The sequence below is a fragment of the Geotrypetes seraphini genome, chromosome 7 (assembly GCF_902459505.1).
Source record: "Geotrypetes seraphini chromosome 7, aGeoSer1.1, whole genome shotgun sequence".
Taxonomy (NCBI): Eukaryota; Metazoa; Chordata; class Amphibia; order Gymnophiona; family Dermophiidae; genus Geotrypetes; species Geotrypetes seraphini.
The window spans coordinates 133,991,101-134,012,483 of NC_047090.1; the positions used below are offsets into that span (position 1 = coordinate 133,991,101).

General features: G+C 42.0%; 1 protein-coding gene across 3 annotated transcripts in view; it reads right to left on the reverse strand.

The window, feature by feature from the left end:
• Positions 1–21,383, reverse strand: part of L2HGDH (L-2-hydroxyglutarate dehydrogenase) — a 45,135-nt gene that overhangs the window by 11,339 nt on the left and 12,413 nt on the right. For all 3 annotated transcript variants that reach the window (XR_004540061.1, XM_033951189.1, XM_033951190.1), the window contains exons 4-8: positions 18,363–18,494; positions 13,197–13,359; positions 10,590–10,624; positions 6,440–6,607; positions 6,062–6,219 (exon numbers count right to left, since the gene is read on the reverse strand). Coding sequence is in view for 2 of the 3 variants with exons in the window: in XM_033951189.1 (XP_033807080.1) it covers positions 6,062–6,219; positions 6,440–6,607; positions 10,590–10,624; positions 13,197–13,359; positions 18,363–18,494 (656 nt within the window). In the remaining variant the exon portion in view is untranslated. The remainder of the gene's footprint in view (positions 1–6,061; positions 6,220–6,439; positions 6,608–10,589; positions 10,625–13,196; positions 13,360–18,362; positions 18,495–21,383) is intronic.

The following is a 21,383-nucleotide window of genomic DNA, read 5'->3' on the forward strand; positions in this document are numbered from 1 at the left end:
TCCTGTACATTTTCCACTCCTGCTACGTGTGGCTGAGAGCCTGTAAATAAGTTTCTGCTCACTGAAGTAGAGCTGAGCTTCTAGGTATAACAGGGTGCTTCTGGTGCCTCCATTCCTGTTGACATAGGCCACTGTTGTCACATTGAGAAGACCCCCAACTGCCTTGTCTTCCAGAGCCTTCTCTAGTGCCTGAAGCACTAGCCGAATGGTTCTAAGTTCTAGGTGATTTATGGACTACTTTTGCTGAGCCAGTGACCAATGACCCTGAACTGGGAGTCTGTTGCAATGACCTCCCCAACTGTAAAGGCTGGCATCAATCATTAGTATCTCCCAGGAGAAGATGTGGAGAGGCACGCCCTTTAAGAGGGAAGCTGTCTGAAGCCACCACCACAGGCTGTCCCTTGCTTCTGATAACCATGAAAGTGGTTGCTGAAGCGAGTCCATCTGAGGAAACCAGTGAGAGGGGACAGTCTTGGAGAGGTCTCATGTGGGCTCTTGCCCAAGGGACCACCTCTAAGGCTGCTGCCATCGACCCCAAGATTTGCAGATCATGCAATGCCATGGGAGTCAGACTTTGTAACAGGTCTGAAATCTGCTTCTGGAGCTTCAGTCTGCGTGGCTCTGGAAGATAAACCTGTACTTGAAAGGGAAGCATGTTCAGTGTGGTTTTAAAGGCTGAATCTCCTGCCCACTGCCTGATCCAGAGCATCTGCCAGGTGGAGATAGCATAGGCTGACACCTTCTCATAACTCTGATGATGTTATACAGAGCATCCGTAATATAATTCACCCCAGATAGGAGCATTCGGGGGTCTTCATATTCCTCAGTGGCTGGGACTCAAGACAGTTGGGTGTGACAAGCACGTGCCATAAAGGAAGTTAAGGGTACCGCCTTAATCCCTAGGGTCAAAGCTTCAAATTGTCTCTTGAGGACCATGTTCACTTTATGGTCCTGAGTATCCTTTAACATCACACCTCCTTCACTAGGCAAGGAGATTCCATCCTCCCAGTCTATGTTAGACTGAACATCCTGGTTCAATGCTGTGTCCTTGTCTGGTTGGGGTGCATGCTGAGGGGAGATTCCCTACGCTCTCGCTTCCATTGCACTTAACGCAGACGTTGAGGAACCTCAGCAGTTTAAATAGGCATTCCACCCGAGGCTTACAAAATCCGGGGTAAAGCCTTATACTGGGGGTCTCGAGGACCCTGGCAGAGAATCCATGCAGGTGCTCTTGGGCTCTGTGGCAACTATGCTTCTGCGCTTAGCCAATGTACCTTCAGAGGGTTCTGGAAAGGGTCTCTTACCTTGGGATCACACCTCCTGTGAATTTCCAGCCCTGGGGGACTCAAGAGGAGACTGAGCCCAAGGTTCTTGCCCCCTTCCACTTTTTCCATCGCATGCAGGACATGATACAGGGGTAGGAAAGCCTGAGAGGTCCATCCCTATCGAATTTAAGTAAAATCAACAGATTTTGAGGCAGATGGAGGCTTTAGAGAAAAAGATAGTTTAAAATCCAACACGGCCACCGCCAGCAAAACCATGCCAAAAACATTCTGTGGGGACTCCCTTGCAGAATACAAAATGTGGGGAAAGGGGTTTTAGAGGTGGGGGACCTTGGCTCTGGCTGCAGAAACCTTTAAATATTAATTTTGGAGATCCCCTCCCCCGATTTTTCACATAGGCTATAATAGCCTTACTCACTGTGCCATATACCTGCCTGCTTCAGCTTAGGAGTAGAGCTGGAACAAATTAAGAACACTCCCTCACAGGTTCGCGGTATGAACTTGGTCTTTAAGCTGCTAGTCAGACCGATGTTGGACTGAGCCTCAACCCCTGCAAAACCTCAGGCCACGAACAAGAAGAGGACCACGCATTATTATGCCTGGCCAGGCCAGGATGGAGCCAAATAGCCTATGCTCAAGCGCCTCATAAATCGGGGATGTGAGCAGCTACGCAGAGGATGGCCCCTGAGCTCCAAAAAAATACAAAAGAAGGCTAGCTGGGTAGGTGTCCCTGAGGGCTAATCCTGCTAGCAGCAGACTTCCACTGCGCGAGTCTATGTCTTCTCCCAAGCACAAGTCCCAACAAGTGGGAACCTCTGGGCACCGAGCCTCCAACTGAACAGTAAGAAAAAAACCTGAAAATAATAATTCCGCAGAGCAGAGTAGAAATGCTTCCAAGTAACTTGCTTGCAGAAAAAAAACTGATGGGGCAGGAGCAGCTTTCCTGGGAAGGAGGTGGAGTTCAAAGATGACTGACAACATTCTGCCAGCAACTTGTGGGCTCAGATAACCCTAGCGTTCAGGACTACTAGACTTATTGCACTAGAAATATTTTTAGTACTTTCATTACTAAGATCTTGCACAGCAATAAGGTGGAGGAGTAACCTACTGGTTAAAGCAGCAAACAAAGTCAAGGACGCTATGGTTCAAACTCCTTGAGGCTTGGGCAAGTCACTTCTGCTCCCAAACAGGCTTCCTGTTACCAGGGAAACCCATGCAAAAGGCAAGATGGGGCACTGCAGAACCTATGAGCACACACCTTTGTTCAGTTTGTACTGCAGTTTGACTGAAGAGGACATCAGTGGTGGGCCCAGATGGCAGCAATGCCCCATTCTAAATCAGAATTTGGCATAGGAGGTAGCTGCCTAGGTTGCCTATACCTAAATCTATGATGATATCAGAGCACTGCCCAAAAAATTACCTAAATAAAGCTTAAATTATTATTACCTGAAATTTTGTTAAGGAAATTCTTTAAAGAAATACTGGGATTGGCCAATGCGGAGAATTTTCCAATTAATAATTATTATTATGTTCCTCAAAAAAAAAAAAAATAGAATCTGCCCAGGAGGTGAACCATTTGGTCACTACCGAAATTAATTTAACTGAATTTTTGGAAGACACCCAGGCTGTGATTCAGAGCCGGTCCACCCTGGTGATAACATGCATGAGTGAGATAGATAAGATGTTGATAATGAAACTTTATTTCAAAAATAGATTAACAAAATTTTGTGGGGATTTGGTTAGGATTTTTCCGGATGTCTCTAGAGCTATGCAATTTAGGAGGAAAGAGTTTTTGAAATTAAAAGTTAGAGTTTTGGCTCTAGAGGCATCCTTTTATTTGAAATTCCCATGTAAATGTTTAGTCAAGATACAAGATATAGAATATGTTTTTTGGGACCACATACAACTACAACAGTTTTTAGTTGCTAGAGAACAGAAAGGAGTTTAAATTTTCATTTTCATATAAGTTTCATTCCTGAGGAAAATAAGAGGAGTAAATTAGATTCCCTATTAGTAAGAAATGATTTAAGGTTCGCTAAGGTGAATTGGGAATTATTTCTTTTAACTTTTCCTGAATTTGTTGATGAAATAGTATCATGTCTCCCCATTAATGTGGGCTTGAAAAGGATTTGTGTATGTATGATTGATTATGTATTGTTTATGATATTTCCTTTTTTCTCCTTTATTTTTTTGGATATTGTAAGTATTCAAAGTATAATAAATAAAAATAATTTAAAAAAGCTTAAATCATGCTATACATATAAAAAGATCAGCTCATAGACATGGAGGGGCTTTTTCAGAAGGTAAAACCCCTTTATTTTGCCACCTCACCACCCAATCATTGCTGAATCTTTCATACTTTAAAGCAATAAATGGTGCCAAATTCAATCCAAATAAATATTAGAAAACAAAAATTGCTTAACTTAAAGCTTGTTTTTTTAAGTTAAGCAATTTTTGTTTTCTAATATTTATTTGAATGAATTTTGGCACAATTTATTTGAATGAATTTGGTACAAATTAAATGAATTTGGCACAAATTTGGCACTATTTATTGCTTTAAAGTATGAAAGATTCAGCAATGATTGGGTGGTGAGGTGGAAAAATAGGGGGGGTTACCTTCTGAAAAAGCCCCTCCATGTCTCTGAGCTGATCTTTACATATGTATAGCATGATTTAAGCTTTATTTAGGTAATTTTTTGGGCAGTGCTCTGATATCATTATATACAAAGTTTTTCACTGCCTGTTTTCTTTTTGAGGTATCTTTACTCCTTTACCCTGAATCTTTTTTGACTGAAGTCTATACCTAAATCTAGGCATTGTCAATTTGAACCTGAAAATCTCATAGAGTACTGATGAACACCCTGTCCGTCAGCATTTTCTAAAAAATGACGTAACAGGAAAATGGGTTTGCTGTTATGTACACCTGCAAACTGACCTCCCCATGATTAAAGGCTGGAGATATATAAAATGAAAAACCCTTCAATATATGTGGATCTAAACTTCTGAAATATGAATTAAAATGTCAGAATCTGAAGAATCAAGATTTACATATGAATTGTTCAGCCTTCCTATCCTGGTACACAGATCTATGGTCTATTACACTAGAATTAATGAAAACAATTCTCTGGTATCATTTACCCTCCCTTTAACAAAACCATAGCACAAAGCTGTTACCACTACAGTTTTGTAAAAGGGGATGCGAGTAAATCAGACAGTCAAAGATCATTTTCTAGTAATGCATTATCCTGACTGAGGTCCAGATGCACTAAAGAGAATCGGTAAGACTGGGTGGGTTTGCTCCAATCTGATTTTTTTGACCGATTCAAAAAGAGCTATTCATGCACTAAAAGGTTTGCATGCAAATGATTCATGCGGAGGTTCATTGTAATCCCAGACACTCCCGTCCGATTCATCACTGCGAAACCGACTCTCACACGTGCACAGAGCCAGCAGGGGAAGACGGGGAAAGCCAGTTTATAAAAAAAAAAAAAAAAAGAAAGAAAAAAAAAGCCCCCCTATCGACAATTACTGCCTTCCCCAATGATCCCTGATAAACGCGGCACTGGGAATTCCCCTTCCTCCCCACACCAGCGAAAATCAGCAGGAGGGATGCCCATTTCCTCCTGCCATGTCGCTCCCCCTGAGCAAGAAAATAATGGAAGGAGGGATGCCCACTCCCTCCTGCCATACCGACCACCTCCCCCCATGGCAACAAAATGGCAGGAGGGATGCCCACTCTCTCCTGCCACCAGATGTTCCCCTGAAACTCACCCGGTACCTTTTTTCTAAGATGGAAGCAGGAGGGAAGCACCTTCAATGTCTGACGATCCAAAATAATGGGCTTTCCCTCCTCGGAGCATCATGTGATGCACGGGGAGGGGAAGGCTCTGATTGGCTCAGATGCCTAAGGTTAGACAGGTAAGTGACTGGTCTTGACCAATTGTTTTTTCTCTAGATCGTTAAAAGCGATCACTTCTTTTGTGCATCGGAAAGCAGTGTTACAGAATCAATCGCTCTACTAGTTTACATGGCAGCTTTAAACATTTTGAGTCACTCCCTTATAATATCAAGGCTGGACTATTGTAATGTGTTATATAAAAGCCCCCAAAAAAGTTTCTTATATAGGAATGCCTTTGAGACAATTTGTTGAATATGAGCATTTTTTTCGCTCATATCATTTTTAGCCTCAATGATCAAGCTCCTTTTTTAGAGGCTTTTTAACTTCTCTTTTTTTAAATTTTCCTCTTAAACCTGCCCTGTTGTGCTTACCCTTATCTGTTCTTTCTTTACTATAACATTTGTAGTTCCTCCCCTCCTCCTTTTGTATCAGTTCTGTTATTTATAAGTTTGTCCAAATTTCGTCCATGTATATTACTGTTCCCCCATTTTTAGATTTGTAATATGCTTTGAAATTATGACAACGCGTGTATATCAAATTTTAAATAAATAAAACTAAATAAATAAATTAAATAAATAATGAGCTTATTTGCATGGTCGGATCAGAGAATGAGCGATCGTGCAGAAAACCACGCGGTGAGCTGTTTTCTGCATCGGGTTGGCAAATGCGATCATTGCTAAAGCTGTCAAAACGATTGCTGGCTTTAGTTCATCTGGGCCTGAGTTTCTTCTCAAGAGAAATGTCTTTTTCTAAGTGTGCTACATACAGGTTTTTTTTTGGTTGGGGTTTTTTTTTTTAAAAACACTTAGGGCCCCAGATATAGAGAATTTTAGCCTAGATACTATCCTAGAGAAAACCCTGAATGAAATCAGACAGTCACCTGAAGCTCACTGCATCCAAAAGATCGGTGGCACTGAAGTCACACAGCCTGTAGCCCTCTCGTTTAAAAGCCAGTATTGCATTAGGCCCGAGCCAGACATTTCCATCTATTCGCGGTGTGAAATGAACTCCAAGAAAAGGAAATCGAGGGTTTGGAACCTACAACACAAGGTAAATATTTCAAAGTAATTGCATAAGCGAGGGTGCTAAGAGATATGGCGTAAGACCTTGAGGTTTGTTTTACATCAGCTTCTGAATTAAGTTCACATATTTTGCTGCCTCATAAGCCCCTCTGACATACCAGGGCATTGATAAGAATTTGTCAGGACCCAGATGCTCTGGATGTCTCTTATGTTACACAGTTAAAGAATATACATACGGGGTAAATGTTTCCTTTCACAAGGTAGCATTTTTCTGGTTTCAGGACCAGGTAGTCCCCTCGAAATGGTACGATGCGAGGCTCAGGACTACAGCCACTGATTTCTGACAGACGGTCCGAGTAAAGGCCAGCACATGTGACAACGTACTTGCAGCATACCTCCTCTCCCTGTGCCAAAAGAAAAGCCCAGCATGTACCTATCAGTGAAATACTGTGAGCCTAAACAAAGCAAGATTTGCAAGATTTCTCTGTTCACCTTGTACAATTTTAAGAAATGACAACTGTAAGCGTTGGTCGCTGATAGGTTTCGATTGTTTGATTTGTATGTATTGTATGTGAAGTTGTTAATTATGTACTAGTTAGACACTAAGGTTGTGGTTTATTGACTTATATCCTGCTTTGTACAAAGCAGTTTCTAACTCCAGCAGCTGCATCCCATACACACCTCCACACCTTTCTACTATTAGAATCGGCATCCTTGATATCCACCTACCTATGGGATTTACATGTTTTTGGGAGTAATGAGACATTGGCTGCACTGCGATATAGCAGTCAACTAAAACCAGATGAAAAACAGGAGGCTATATTTTCAAAAGGACACAAACAGAGGAGATTCAGGCAAAGCCTACCAAAAATGCTGCCTCGACAGTCCTATGAGCAGAGACATTATGTAAAATACATATTGTAGAGATTTGATATACCTGAAATAGCAGATGTTTCAGAGGACAGGTTCTAGAATAAGAAGCTGAAAGGAGGTAGGTTTACAAGTGACACAAGAAAAGTGTGGTGGATGAAGAAACAGCTTTCCAGTATAGCTGGTGGAAGCCAACAGAATAACAGGATTCAATGAGCATGGGATAAGCAGAGGATTTCAGTGGTAAAGAAGTGCAACAGGAGTAGAACTGGGCAGGTCCTAGCCTAGCAACAAATTCTTATTTATTTAAAATATTTAATATACTGCTGCCCGCAATGTTGCTTGTAAGACAGGCACAAGGGGTGGGGGTAGGGGGCAGAAGGAGCAAAGCCACTGATAAATATGCAATGCTTCTGTTCCTTCTAAGCGTCTTCTGGTACAAAAAATTAACTACTCAGGACTAGCACATTTTCTCATTTAATCCCATATTCTATTTCTCATCTCTCAACTCATCTAAACAGTTTTATCATTCTGCTGTTTTCCTTGATACTTTGAGATTCTTTATTTGGTGTCACAGGTCCCACCTTATAGAACAAGTTTCCCCTTTCACCGCATTTGGAAACTTAATCAAATTCAAATCCTCTCAAATCCTTCCTCTTCCAAAAGGCATTTGAGTACTACAGTAATGCCCTTCTCCTTTACTTTGTCAGTTAGAACTAGGGATTAGAGAATGACACAGTGACAAAATTCATCACCGTTCCCGTCCCCACGGAAAACCGCGGGAAATAATCCCATGTCATTTTCTAGTGTCTATTTCAACCTCAGTCCTTCTACACCAGCATTCTTCAAAGCAAAGCTTGCGGGCCATTGGCTGTGCTTATGTGAGCCAAGGATAATGAAGCCATTGTGACATCACTGATGTGATTGGTTCTTAGGCACTGGTGGAATGAGGCATTATGACATCACAATATCTGCTCTGGATACCAGAGACTGTCATTCTGTAGTGTCTATCTCAACCTCAGTCCTTCTACACCAGCATTCTTCAAAGCAAAGCTTGTGTGTCAGTGGTTGTGGCCATTCATACTCCGATTCTTCCCTCTCTCTTTAAAGAATGATATGAAGATGGTTTCCCGCGGTTATCCACGGGGACGGGAACGGTGATGAATTTTGTCACCGTGTCATTCTCTACTAGGGATGTATGGCTGCAGAAGTGATGAGGTCTGTGAGTGCAACAGCAGAGTGATTTTATTTATTCAATTTTCTATGCCGTTCACCCAAGGGAGCTCAGAACGATTTACATTAATTTATTCAGGTACTCAAGCATTTTTCCCCGTCTGTCCAGGTGGGCTCACAATCTATCTAACGTATTTTCAAATCTTTCCTTTTCTATATGGAGTTCACCAATCCTTACTTCTGTTTTGCTACTATGCTTATTGTGATGTATTTATATTGTGAACTATTTGGATGGTTTGTCTGTAAGGTGGTATATCAAATAAAAATGAACTTCTACATTGTTTCCCTCTCCTCTCATCCTGGCCAGAGCATAGCAGTTTGAATGGTATCTGCACAGCTCTCATAGGCGTAGCCAGACCTGCCATTTTGGGTGAGCCCTTTTCATCCCCACCCCCATATATACATGCAATTTTTTTTTTAAATCTTCCCCTTAGCCCCTGCATCCATCATTCTCTCTCTACTCTTCCCTGCTGCTAATTCTTTCTCCTCCTCTTCTGCCCCAAATCGGCAAATGCTCCGCTGGGAGCTCATAGCTCAGTATGTGTCTGTCTCCCACTTCACGCCCCCCAATGTACTAAAAACACAACTATTTGATAAATGTGTAACTTAAGTGTTCTAATGTTAATGCTTTTAATCTATAGGCATTATGTATCTTCTAGAAATAGCTTTTCTTGTATTGTAAATCGGCTGGATGTTCAGCTTTATCTTGCTGTGAACCGCCTAGAACCTTTTACTGGTTTGGCGGTATACAAGAAATAAATTATTATTATTACATCAGAGATGCCACCAGTTGCAATTCCTATAGGCAACCTGTGCTGGCTCTGCAGACTTCCTTCTACCACACTGTTCCTCAGTGCAAGGCTCAGGGGCCAATGATGGCCTCTGGAGATCTCTGGCGCAACTCTCATCACTCTGGCTGTTTTTCTGCTACTCTGCCTCTAACCAAACTCATGATAGAAAGAGGAAAATGCATGGTAGTAAGAGCCACATGCTTAAAGGAGAAAACATTTTTCAGTAAATGAAGGGAATGCATCAGGAAATGCCTACCTCCTTCAGGATACACACAATAAGTAGTTTGAAGACAGGCTTGTGGGGTAGATGTCATTGGCACCCTCTGGTCAGCAGTGTCATAGTCTCGCATGGGAAGATATTTGGCAGCTCTGCTTCAGCTCATTTGAATCCAAAGTCCTCCATGGCGTCATGATATCTCGGCTGCACCAAGATCTTCAGCAGCTTTTTTTCTAGGTATGCACAGGAGGCACTGCGAGATCGCTGAAGTGCTGACTGGGGTCTGTCTAGAGACTGATTTTGTGCAGTTGATTCATTGGATTCCTGAGATCTCTTTTAATGCTGATTTACATGAGTACCAATGTCAGATTCTACATAGGGCATACTTCACCCAGGATCAAGTCTATAAATCGGGGTATGGTGCCTCTTTAGACTGTGGCAAATGCTCCAATGGTACTAATTCTTTTCTCCATACCTTTCGGACTTGCTCCGCAGTTAAACATTTTTGGACTGTGATGGTCCGCTATTTGACAAGATTGTTGAACTGTCCGATATCTGCGGCAGACCTTCTTTTAGATAAATATGAGGCCTTTAAAATAAGAGCCATCGCCTTTTATTTAATAAAAGTGCCTTACTGGGCAAAAAAGTTATTTTATCAGTGTGACCGAGTGAAGCAGCCCCTTCATATTGGGGTGAGTTAAAGTTGGTCGGGCGGGGGGTGCCTGTTCTTGCCGGGGGGGGGGGGGGCGATTCGAGCGGGGGGCCCTTTGCGAGCCGGGGGGGGGGGGGGAGCGATGCCGGTTCTTGAGGTGGGTGCTCGCAAATCGAGTCAACACTCAGTTTGCGAGAATGTTTTGCTCGTCTTGCAAAACACTCGCAAACCGAGGTTTGACTGTACTATTAAAACCTCTGTCCTTGTCGTGCAACTTACTCTACAGTGTTTCATAGTATTATGCTTTTTTGCATACATTGTATGTGTGTTTGGTCTCTTAATAAAAACAGACTTCAATTAAATATGATAAAACTTTTATATATTTATGCACCGAAATACCACGTTTATATATTTATACATAGTGTTGTAGTTACTATTGATTTGATGATCGTGATGGAAGCAATGTTATTTTCACCTCAGTTTACTGAGTAAGAATCTAAAGTGCTGCTCAGTTACTTGCCACATGAAATGAATTTTAAGAGGTCTGCTAATTAGGAACAGGACACCGACAAGAGATGAGCCAAATACTTTCTGAACACTGGGTTGGCTAGTTTGAATCTTACCTTTGAGCTTCTAATGGCAACAGGGTATTTAATTCCTGCAATATAAACCAGAAAAATAACCGGCTGTTGACCAGACATGCAAAAAAATAAAAAATCTAAACTTCACTGTTGGCTGCAAGGCTGCTGGAAGGAGGAATGAAAGAGTAGTTGTCTTTTCCTTAAACATTCAGGACGGGCCCTTTATTTTTGATCTAGTAGTTTCCTCTTTCTTCTTTGTATTCTAGCTTTGTCGGAACTAGGGCTGAGATCTGGCACTGTCAAGCTTTATTCAAAACTACCTAGAAAATTTCCCCCCTGTTATATATCTCCTTCCCTTTCTCAATACATACCTAATCTGGTCACTGTGCCAATGGTCCAGGAAATGTTGGATACTACTAGCATTTTGTCCCCTCAGTCTCAGCTGAAAAATCAGCCCCTGCCCCTAAGGCAGAATTATTTCTGGATAACCCTATTTGCATTCAATAAGAAGCTGGACTAGAGCTTCCCAGACCTATCTCAAGAACTCCACATCCAGATGGTTTTTTTTAGAATATCCACTATGAATAGCCATGAGATAAATTTGTTATATACTGGGTTTCAATATATACAACTGAACCTTATGCATTCTCAGCATGGATATGCTGGGAGCCTAGATGGTATGGGGCCACAGGACCAGTTTGGGAAACCCTGAGCTAGTCTGGCAATATTGTATCTAGTTGTCTTTTCTACTTATGAATGCTGAATTTGATTTTTATCACAGATAAAGAAAGAAATTGATCTAAAGTTTCTGCCTTTTAGTCCAATGTCACGCATTACATACCACGGGGCCAGCAACATATTGAATAATGTCAAAAAGAGACAAGATTTATTTGGAAAATTCTGGAGTGTTGGACTAACAAAATAGAGACATGGAAAGGGAGAAGTGGGTTAGAGTCTCTTATAGCCCTGACATTGCTCGTGTCTCTTTCTTAGTTTCTCTTAGCAGTCTCAGTCCCTCTCTCAAGCAAGGGTTTCTTAGTAGGCTAATTTTCTAAACTGGGTATGTTAGCATATGTGCACACACACATAACAGAGATGCTTTCTCTCTATCTATCTTCTTTCCTGCTTTATTCTTTTTTTTTTTTTTTTTTGAGGTGGGGGGATAAAGCGCTCTTTTAAAGATGCACCAAAGCAAGCTGGTTTACATGCTCTGGAAATGCACCTCATGCCTAGGCTCGCCCCAGAGCACACTTGCCAGCTTAATATATCTCAGTTGCTGGAAACAGAGGTGGCTTTGCAGAGACACCAAGTCAAAATAGCACTGGGTATTAACATTTCAGGGTGTTTTTTTTCACTTCCGTTCCCGATTAGAATTTCAGCAAGGGATGTTTTCTGACAAAAACTGTATACCAGTGAATCTCTTCATAAAGGTGGTTAATAAATCACAATAAATAAATAAATGTGGATCCAGTGAACTGTAATTACTATAGGTTACTATTATGGAAAGGAAAATCAGAACATGTTGCTATAGCTTACCTGAAGGCTAATATACTAAGGGGAGAAAAAATGTGCAGAATAGGAGTGAGCATTATTTGTGATGGCCAGTGAAATTTGCCATATTAGAGCAGAATGTCATCTTTATGAAATTCTGCATGTACCATGTTTCCCCCAAAATAAGACCTATCCCGAAAATAAGCCCTAGCAGGATTTTCGGGGTAGGTCTTAATATAAGCCCTACCCCTAAAATAAGCCCTACTCCCGGAATTCGCCGGCAGTTTCCCTTCCCTCCCATCCCTTGTGCGAGCACTACCCCCCCAGCACCGCTCCCCTGAGCACTCGCATCTGTCGTGCAGCCGAATCCCCATCCTTCCTTCTCTCCCATCGGAACACCGCCGCGAGCCTTACTTACCTCCCTAAGCAGCGTTGGGCCAGAGGCACGCTAAACAGGCTGCTTCGGTCTTGTCCGCTCATAAATTCAGTCTGCCGCATTACTGATGATATCATCAGTAATGCGGCAGATTGAATTCACGAGCGGATATGGCCGAAGCAGTCTGTTTAGCGTGCTCCCAGCCCGACGCTGCTTAGGGAGGTAAGTAAGGCTTGTGGCGGGCTTCCAATGGGAGGGTGGGAAAGACGGGGATTCGGCTGAACGGTAGGTGCTGGGGGGGGGCAGTGCTTGCTCAAGGGTCCTGCTGTACAAGGGATGGGAGGGAGGGAAGCTGGGCAAGGATCCTGCTGCACAAGGGATGGGTAGGATAGAAACTGCACATGTGGGGGAGAGAAAGGAAAGAGGAAGAATTGGGATGAAGGAGAGGAAGGGAGAGATGATCATGTACATACCCCGAAAATAAGACCTAGTGCCTTTTTTGGGCCTAAACTTAATATAAGACACTATCTTATTTTCGGGGAAACACGGTAGTTTGCCACAAGCTAATTATACTCTAATATTTAATGGGATGCAAAGAAAAATCATGAATAGTAGCTTACTATTAGCTTACCAATTATGCATGAAATACATTTGTACAATGTGGGTTGTTTGGGGGGGGTTGGGGGGGTTACAAAAAATAATTTTTAAAAACTGCACCTCAGTGGATGTTCATGGGCATGTATGTAGAAGACCCTAGTTGGTAGTGTTGAGTGCTTGTTTACCTTCCTTACTTCCTGAAGGACTCTCTTTCACCATGTCAATATTCTTTACTTCAAATTCTGTCAGGACTGAGCCCCCAGCTGCCTGAAAGTCTTCAGCATAGGATTGGGCCACTTGTCTATAGTTTACAATGCCGGTGTATGGAGAATCAATGGCCATCAGCCCCTAGAACAGCACAAGTCAGTCAGAAAGAGTAATGGTAAAGCTCCACTTCTGCTAGCTGGGACTCTGTTATGAGTTCAGCTGAAACAGCAGAAATCACTCAATGTTATCATGTGTCGTATTTAGATTTAACAAAGAAAAATGGGGAGACCCAATGATTCACAGTGAAAACAATCCTCCGATGAAAACAAAAACCTGGATACAGATGTTATGGAGATAATTTATTATATACTGACATATAAAAACATGAAAATTAAATTTAAAAAGTACAATGAATAAAAGCTACGGAGCACTTTTTTTCTTTGCCATTTGGATATGGAGTATATATAATCTACATGGCGAGAATGCCAGTGCAAAAAATGTAGCCTGATCGCCGAGACAAACTAATAATCCCAACCTCGCCTCCCTCCCTACCCTTCCTCCCCTTCTTCCCAGGTTGTTTTTCCTTTCCCCTTTCTGCACCCCCCTTGCAACAGTTATTGGATCATTTTGTAATTGCCACTGGTTTATACCATACACTTGATAACTAATTCTCTGTACCTTCATTGCATATGTACAGTTCTCATCTCCTTGTAAATTGCTCTGAACTGTTTTCTGATATTCTGTAACTTCGCTGTAAATGTAGTCTCTTAACCTGTAAACCGCTCTGAACTGTTTTGTGGTATTGCGGTATGCAAAAATAAAGTTATTATTATTATTATATTATTACACTAGTCTTTAAGCCCGTTACATTAACGGGTGCTAGAATAGATGTATGTGTCTGCCTTTCTTTCTTTCTTTCTGTCTCTCTCTCCTTGGCCACTTTCTGTCTGTCTGTCTTTCTTTCTGTCTCTCTCTCTCTCTTTGGCTGCTGTCTGTCTTTCTTTTTTTTTCCTGTCTTTCTCCTTGGCTGCTGTCTGTCTGTCTTTTTTTTCTGTGTGTCTCTCTCTCCTTGTCCACTGTCTGGTTTTTTGTTTTTTTTTCTTTCAATGTCTCTCCCTTGCCCCCTGTCCTTCTGTGTGTGTCTTTCATTCACACCTACCTGTCTTTAAGTGTGTCAGTCTGTCAATGTCCCGTCTGGTTTTCTTTTCTTTCAATCTTTCTCCATGTCAATTATCGTGCACCGTCCTACCTTTTTTGTAATCTCGCGTTGTATTGGGAAGGGCAACCGGCACACGGTAACCGCTCCTGGATTAGGTTAAACCGCCACTCGAAGCAAATTGCCATGCGACGAACGCACATGTGCCGCATGCTTTACAATTTCTCTGCCAGCCATGGAGCTACGGACGCACGGAGCCATGAAGATTGAAGTGCGCATGCATGCTATGGGTATTATATAGGACTAATCTTTAAGCCCGTTACATTAACGGGTGCTAGAATATATGTATGTCTGTCTTTCTTTCTTTCTGTCTCACTCCCTGCCCTTGTGTCTTTCTTCTTTTCTTTCTGTCTCCCTCCCTCCTATTATTTGTCTTTCTTTCTATTTGTCTCTTTTTCTGCCCCCTATGCAGCATTTATCTCCCCTTGTCTACTTTCCTGTACAGTAGCCATTTCAGCATTCCCTCCTCCTCCATTTCCTTGTGCATCAGCATTTCCCCCCTCCCTACTTCCCTGTGCAGCATTTTCCTCCCTTGGGTACTAGAATATATGTGTGTGTCTGTCTTTATTTCTTTCTCTCTCTGTCTCCTTAGCCACTTTTTCCTGTCCATTCTCCCTTTTTTTTACCTCCCCTGTGTCCACCACCACCCCTTCACTGCTCCCCTTATCCAGCAGCAGCCCTTCTCCCTTTGTTTTACCTCCCCCCTGTCCATCATCACCTCTTCCTGCTCCCTCTGTCCAGCAGTAGGTCTCCCTTCATTTCCACCCCCCCACCCCCCGTCCATCAGCATCTCTTCCTGCTCCCCCTGTCCAGCAATAGGCCTCCCTTCATTTTTTCCCCCTGTCCATCAGCATCTCTTCCTGCTCCCCCTGTCCAGCAGTAGGCCTCCCTTCATTTTTCCCCCTGTCCATCAGCACCTCTTCCTGCTCCCCCTGTCCAGCATTAGGCCTCCCTTTATTTTCCCCCCCTGTCCACCACCACCCATTCAAGCTCCCCTTATCCAGCAGCAGTCCTTCTCCCTTTGTTTTACCTCCCCCCCTGTCCATCAGCACCTCTTCCTGCTCCCTCTGTCCAGCAGTAGGCCTCCCTTCATTCCCACCGTCCATCAGCACCTCTTCCTGCTCCCCCTGTCCAACAATAGGCCTCCCTTCCTTTTTCCCCCCCCTGTCCATCATCACCTCTTCCAGCTCCCATTCAAGCAGCCTGTGCAGCAGTCTTCACACGCTGCTTCGGGTTCTTCTACTGCCCTGATTTACTCTGGCACGTCCCTGATGACATCATCAGAGATGCGGCAGAGCAAATCAGGGCAGTAGAAGTACCTGAAGCAGCATGTGAAGACTGCTGCTTAAATCGCCGGGTAGGTAGTCGGGTCAGCGGCAAGGGAAGGGTGGTGAGCGGCAAAGGACTCTCTGAGAGGGGGGGGGGCAAATGCGCTGTGTTGGGGGGAAGGGTAGGCAGATGCAGGGACCGGGTTGCGCGTTTTCACAGCTTCTGTGGTGCCTGAGCTGCAGGAGAGGGAGCGGGTTGTACGTGGCGGGGGAGGCCCCGACTTCCCGAGCTGCAGCTTCTTCGTCGTTGAAAGTCGCCGCCGCCGCAGCTCCTGTCTCGCAGCTGTGTAATTTTTTTTTTTTTTTTATTTGAAAGCCGCCGCCGGGGCCGCGCATGCGCAGTCGTATTTTCGCGACAGCTCAGGGAACACGTTTTTTTTAGTGCGCATGCGCGGCCTACCATTTTATTATATTAGATAGGATTTATGGTGAACTTAAGAGTTTGTTAACAAAGATGTCTGAATGATCACAAAATTCTGATTTGTTTGCTTTGTTAAATAGTTATAAATATTAAAAATGAATCAAATTGCCAAAAAAAAAAAAAAGTACAATGATAAAAAATCCGGTTGGATTTTTACCACTGTATTTTTTATCATTGTACTTTTTTCATTGAATTTTCATGTTTTTATATGTCAGTATATAATAAATTATCTCCAGAATATCCGTATCCACAATTTTTTGTTTTCATCGGAGTATTTAGATTTAAACTATTTTATTAATGATGCTTGAAAGCATATAATACAAAAATCGTTTACATGAACAATAGAGAATCAAACAAGCAATGCTATAGAAATGATCAGTAGTGGTAGTTCTTTGCACCTGATGAGATTGATTTGCTGATTGCTACTGCCAATGGCAAGCTCCTTTCCTCTCCAAACCACAGAAATGTGATATCTAACTCACTGCAGTTTGTTTCTGTTACAAAAACCCATTTCTAATATGATCTCATTCTTTGTCTCTTTCTATCGCAGTCGTGTTTGCTATATACTTCATGAGATTGTCCTTTTGGTAGCACTTGCTAGGCTGGAAATATTGTATTTAGTTGTCTTTTCTACTTATGAATGCTGAATCTGATTTTTATCACAGATAAAGAAAGAAATTGATCTAAAGTTTCTGCCTCTTAGTCCAATGTCACACATTATATACCACGGGGCCAGCAACATATTGAAATAGTGTCAAAAGGAGACAAGATTTATTTGGAAAATTCTGGAGTGTAGGACTAACAAAACGGAGACATGGAAGGGGAGAAGTGGGTTAGAGTCTCTTATAGCCCTGACATTGCTCGTGTCTCTTTCTTAGTTTCTCTTAGCAGTTTCAGTCCCTCTCTCAAGCAAAGGGTTTCTTAGTAGGCTAATTTTCTAAACTGGGTTATGTTAGCTTGTGTGCACACACACATAACAGAGATGCTTTCTCTCTATCTACCTTCTTTCCTACTTTTTTTTTTTTGGGGGGGGGATAAAGCTCTCTTTTAAGGATACTCCTCTTTCCCTTTCTGGATAAACCCTTGTGAAGCAATTGCTGGACCAAGGCTACACGAGCCGAATCAGATAGCCAGACATTTGCTGAGAAAAAATCCCCCATCATTTCCCCAGTGGCAAATTAAAAAACAAAACAAAAACATCCTAGTGGCCAAGACCAGTTGATCTCTACATTTGACTTGCAGATCCTCTTCAGGCTACCATAAATTTGAGTTTTGTGACATATCACAAACAAAAGTGGAATGCACACAAATACGGAATGAGCTCAGGGCTCAGTGATATTTAAACAGCTGCTCCCCCTACTTCAGGAATACATGTAATAATTTTTTTCAAGAGATTTCAGTGATAGTATCATAAAGTTAGAAAAATGATAATTCATTGCTAAATAAAATCATTCACATAGACCAGTGGTTCCCAAACCTGTCCTGGGGGACCCCCAGCCAGTCAGGTTTTCAAGATATCCCTAATGAATATGCATGAGAGAGATTTGCATATAATGGAAGTTACAGGTATGCAAATCTCTCTCATGCATATTCATTAGGGATATCTTGAAAACCTGACTGGCTGGGGGTCCCCCAGGACAGGTTTGGGAACCACTGACACAGACAATGTTCAGTTTGACATACCCCGCTCTCAAAATAGCAGCAAGGCAGGGATAGGGTGAACATTATAAAGAGACTTCCTTCCCCTGCCTCCATTCTGTTAGTCCTCCACTCTTGTATTTTTGTGCTTTAAGCCAGTGTTTCCCAACCCTGGAGGCACCTCCAGCCAGTCTGATTTTCAGGATTTCCACAATGAATACGCATGAGACAGATTTGCATATCTTGGATCTCCAATATATGCAAATCTTACATGTATATTCATCAAGGATATCCTGAAAACTCAATCAGTTAGGTATGCCTTTGGGATAGGACTGGAACATACTGCCTTAGGCTCTGGTCTATGTAGTATTTTACCTGGGGAACTCAGTTATACAGTATTTTCATATTACTCTGAATCCTATATGACAGAGAATGCAGCATTTCTTGTTTTTCCACTGAAAACAAAATACCAATACAGGTAAATTGAGAAGCTCCTTCCATCTTGGTTAAAAAAAACCAGACATAGCAATAAGGCACATACCCTGCAGTAGGGCTCCCTGTCTCGAATTTCCTTTGCACTGATCAGTTTCAGACCTCTGACATTATTCTGCAACCCTCTCTCATACAGCACTTTGAGTCGAGGGATCTCCTCTTGCTCAACTGCAACTATGAGCTGCACAAAGAAAACACAGTCCACAAATGAGCTCTTAAGGGCTGAACATAGGAACCACAAAAGGTGCAGTGGAAAAGCTGCCTCTGCAATACAACATACAGCAAATGTCAGCTCTTTCCTTTCTCTCACTGTGCAGGTGGACGCAAGTCACTATTTGTACATGACAGGTCCTAGGAACAATGTTCAGTTTCCCCAAAGAGGATGCAAACCCGGGGCTTAACATAAGAATATAAGCATTGCCATACTGGGAAACACTGGGGAAGGTCCATCAAGCCCAGTATCCTGAGGCCAATCTAGGTTCAAATATCTGACAAGATCCCAAGAGAGTAAAACAGATTTTATGTACCATTCTTTGCAACTATTATCTTATCACCTCCCCCCCCCCTTTTTTATTTTACAAATTTATACAAAAGAAAATTTCTTTGAAAATCTAGTCAGCACAGTTTGTGTTTTGCAGCTGCAATTTGTGTGGTCAGATTCTTGGGGAAAAAAGTATGCATGGAGATTTGAAAATTAAATATTGTACGGATTAGTTGAAATTGTTTCCCTTAAATTTATCAGTTTAATTGGGTAGGGTGGGGGATATTTTATTAATACATATTTATATGATAATAGAATATATGGTAGGGAGGGGGGGAAGGATAAGAATTTATGTAATGTACAAATGATAGCCTGTAAGTGATGTATTTATTGTTAATGTGATTGAATATATATATATATATATATATATATATATACACTTAATGTAATTTTGAAAATGAATAAAGAATTAAAAAAAAAAAAAAAATCTCTGTACACGCTTTCTTTCCCTTTGTCCCAGAAATTACTCTTTTTCTAACTAGTACATTGCTTCCCTTCACCTGCACAAAGGCTGGTCAATTTTTAAAAGTTCATTTTATAAATACATTAAAGACAACAGAGGGTAGATGCCTGTGGAAAAGCAAGTGTTTTAATGTTAAAGAAGGGTTTAGAACTAGGGAAGCCAAGGTTTGAATCCCACTCTTGCAACCGACGCTTCTTCTGGCTTTGGGCAAATTACTATCTTCCCACTGCCTTAGACTGTAAGCTGCTCCTCATGTCAGGGACCATTGTCCATGAATACTTATTACCATTATATAATGCAACATACATCCAGTAGTGCTATAAACATTTTAAGTATTATCCTGTATCTCTATTCTGTGTGCAGGTTTGAATTGTATGCAGAAGCAGACATGGAGCCAATGAAGCAAATTTAGGAGACGGGTAACTTAAGCATAACGACAATGGCGAAATATGAGGCGCACAGCAGAATTCTGAACAGATTGAAGGGGGGAGAGATGGGTTAGCAGGACACCCGCAAGAAGCACAATGCAGTAATCCAGGTGAGAGGTGATGAGGGCATGGATAACGGTCTTGGCAGCATGCTCAGAAAGGAAACTCTGGATTTTAGCAATGCTGTATAGAAAGAAGAGACAAGTTTTGGCAGTTTGTTGGATATGTGAAGAGAAGAACAGATGAGTCAAAGATGACCCTGAAGTTGCGAGCCGACGAGACTGGGAGGATGAGCGCATTATCCACCGAAATAGAGAATATAGGGAGAGGAAAGGCAGGTTTAGGAGGAAAGATAAGGAGTTCAGTCTTGACCATGTTTAACTTTAGATGACGGCGAAACATTCATGTAGCAATGTCAGACAGGCAGGCTGAGACTTGGACCTGGATTGCCGTAGAAATTTTGGGCACAGAGAGGTAGATTTGCATCCCTGTTTCTGTACTGTCTCCAATTTGTGCCAGAAAGTCAGAGCTTCTGACCTTGCTATATGGCTGCTCCTGATCCAGAGATTTTCTGTAAGGATTTCATCTGGCTCGTATGTTTTAGAAGATATTTTTTTAAGTTTAACAATTTTTTATTGATGTTAATCAGCAACATATATAAGAAAACAGGAGTAAGAACATCAAATAATAATCAAACTTTATCAGAGTACAACCTCTACAAGAAACATTCCAAACTATCGCCCCCTAGTTAACATACTAATAAACCCCCCCAATCATAGAAAGACAACTTATCGAAATATGACAGATTTCAGGCTTCCGTTAGTATGAACTCTTACTACCAATCAGAGGCACACATGGAAAGTCCACAACCAAAAACCTCCCCACAACCTCACAACCAGCTTGTCAAACTAATGGAAGTTCAGGCATACAAAAGCTACAGCACATTTAAGATGTCGCTATGGGCTATGGAGCTCAGAAAATGAATATAAGGAGTCTAGATTTGCAGAAAGTGCTTTTTCTACTTGGGAGTAAGTTTGGCCATTCTATGCTCTAATAATAATAATAATAACGCATGGAGACGATTCCGCCATGCCCAAAAAGGAGGAGTATCCCCCCCACTCAAACTGATAAAATTTCTTTCTTGCCCACTATGCCCAATTTCTTCATATACATTTGAAATTCCTGGTTGGGAAAACAAAAAGCCTCATATTTATCTAATAGCAACCCAGCTGCCAATAGACGAATTGAGCATTGCAAAATATGCTCAGCATAGTTAACAGCTCTCCAAAAATACTGTATCTTCGGGCAAGACCAAAATGCATGAATTAACAAATGGGGCCACTGAGAGCACTTCTAACAAACAGGAGACTCACTATACCCCGACTTATAAAGCCAGGTGAAGCAATCTAAATTGGCATTCCTCATAATCCACCTAATCAGAGCTATCGAATCCAAAGAGGTCTGACAAGACCACCAGGATGGTCTCGGGACTCAAGAACCTCCCATATGAGGAAAGACTGAATAAACTGCAACTATACTCGCTCGAGGAACGTAGAGAGAGGGGGGACATGATTGAGACTTTTAAATATATCAAGGGCCGCATCGAGGTGGAAGACGATATCTTCTTTCTTAAAGGAC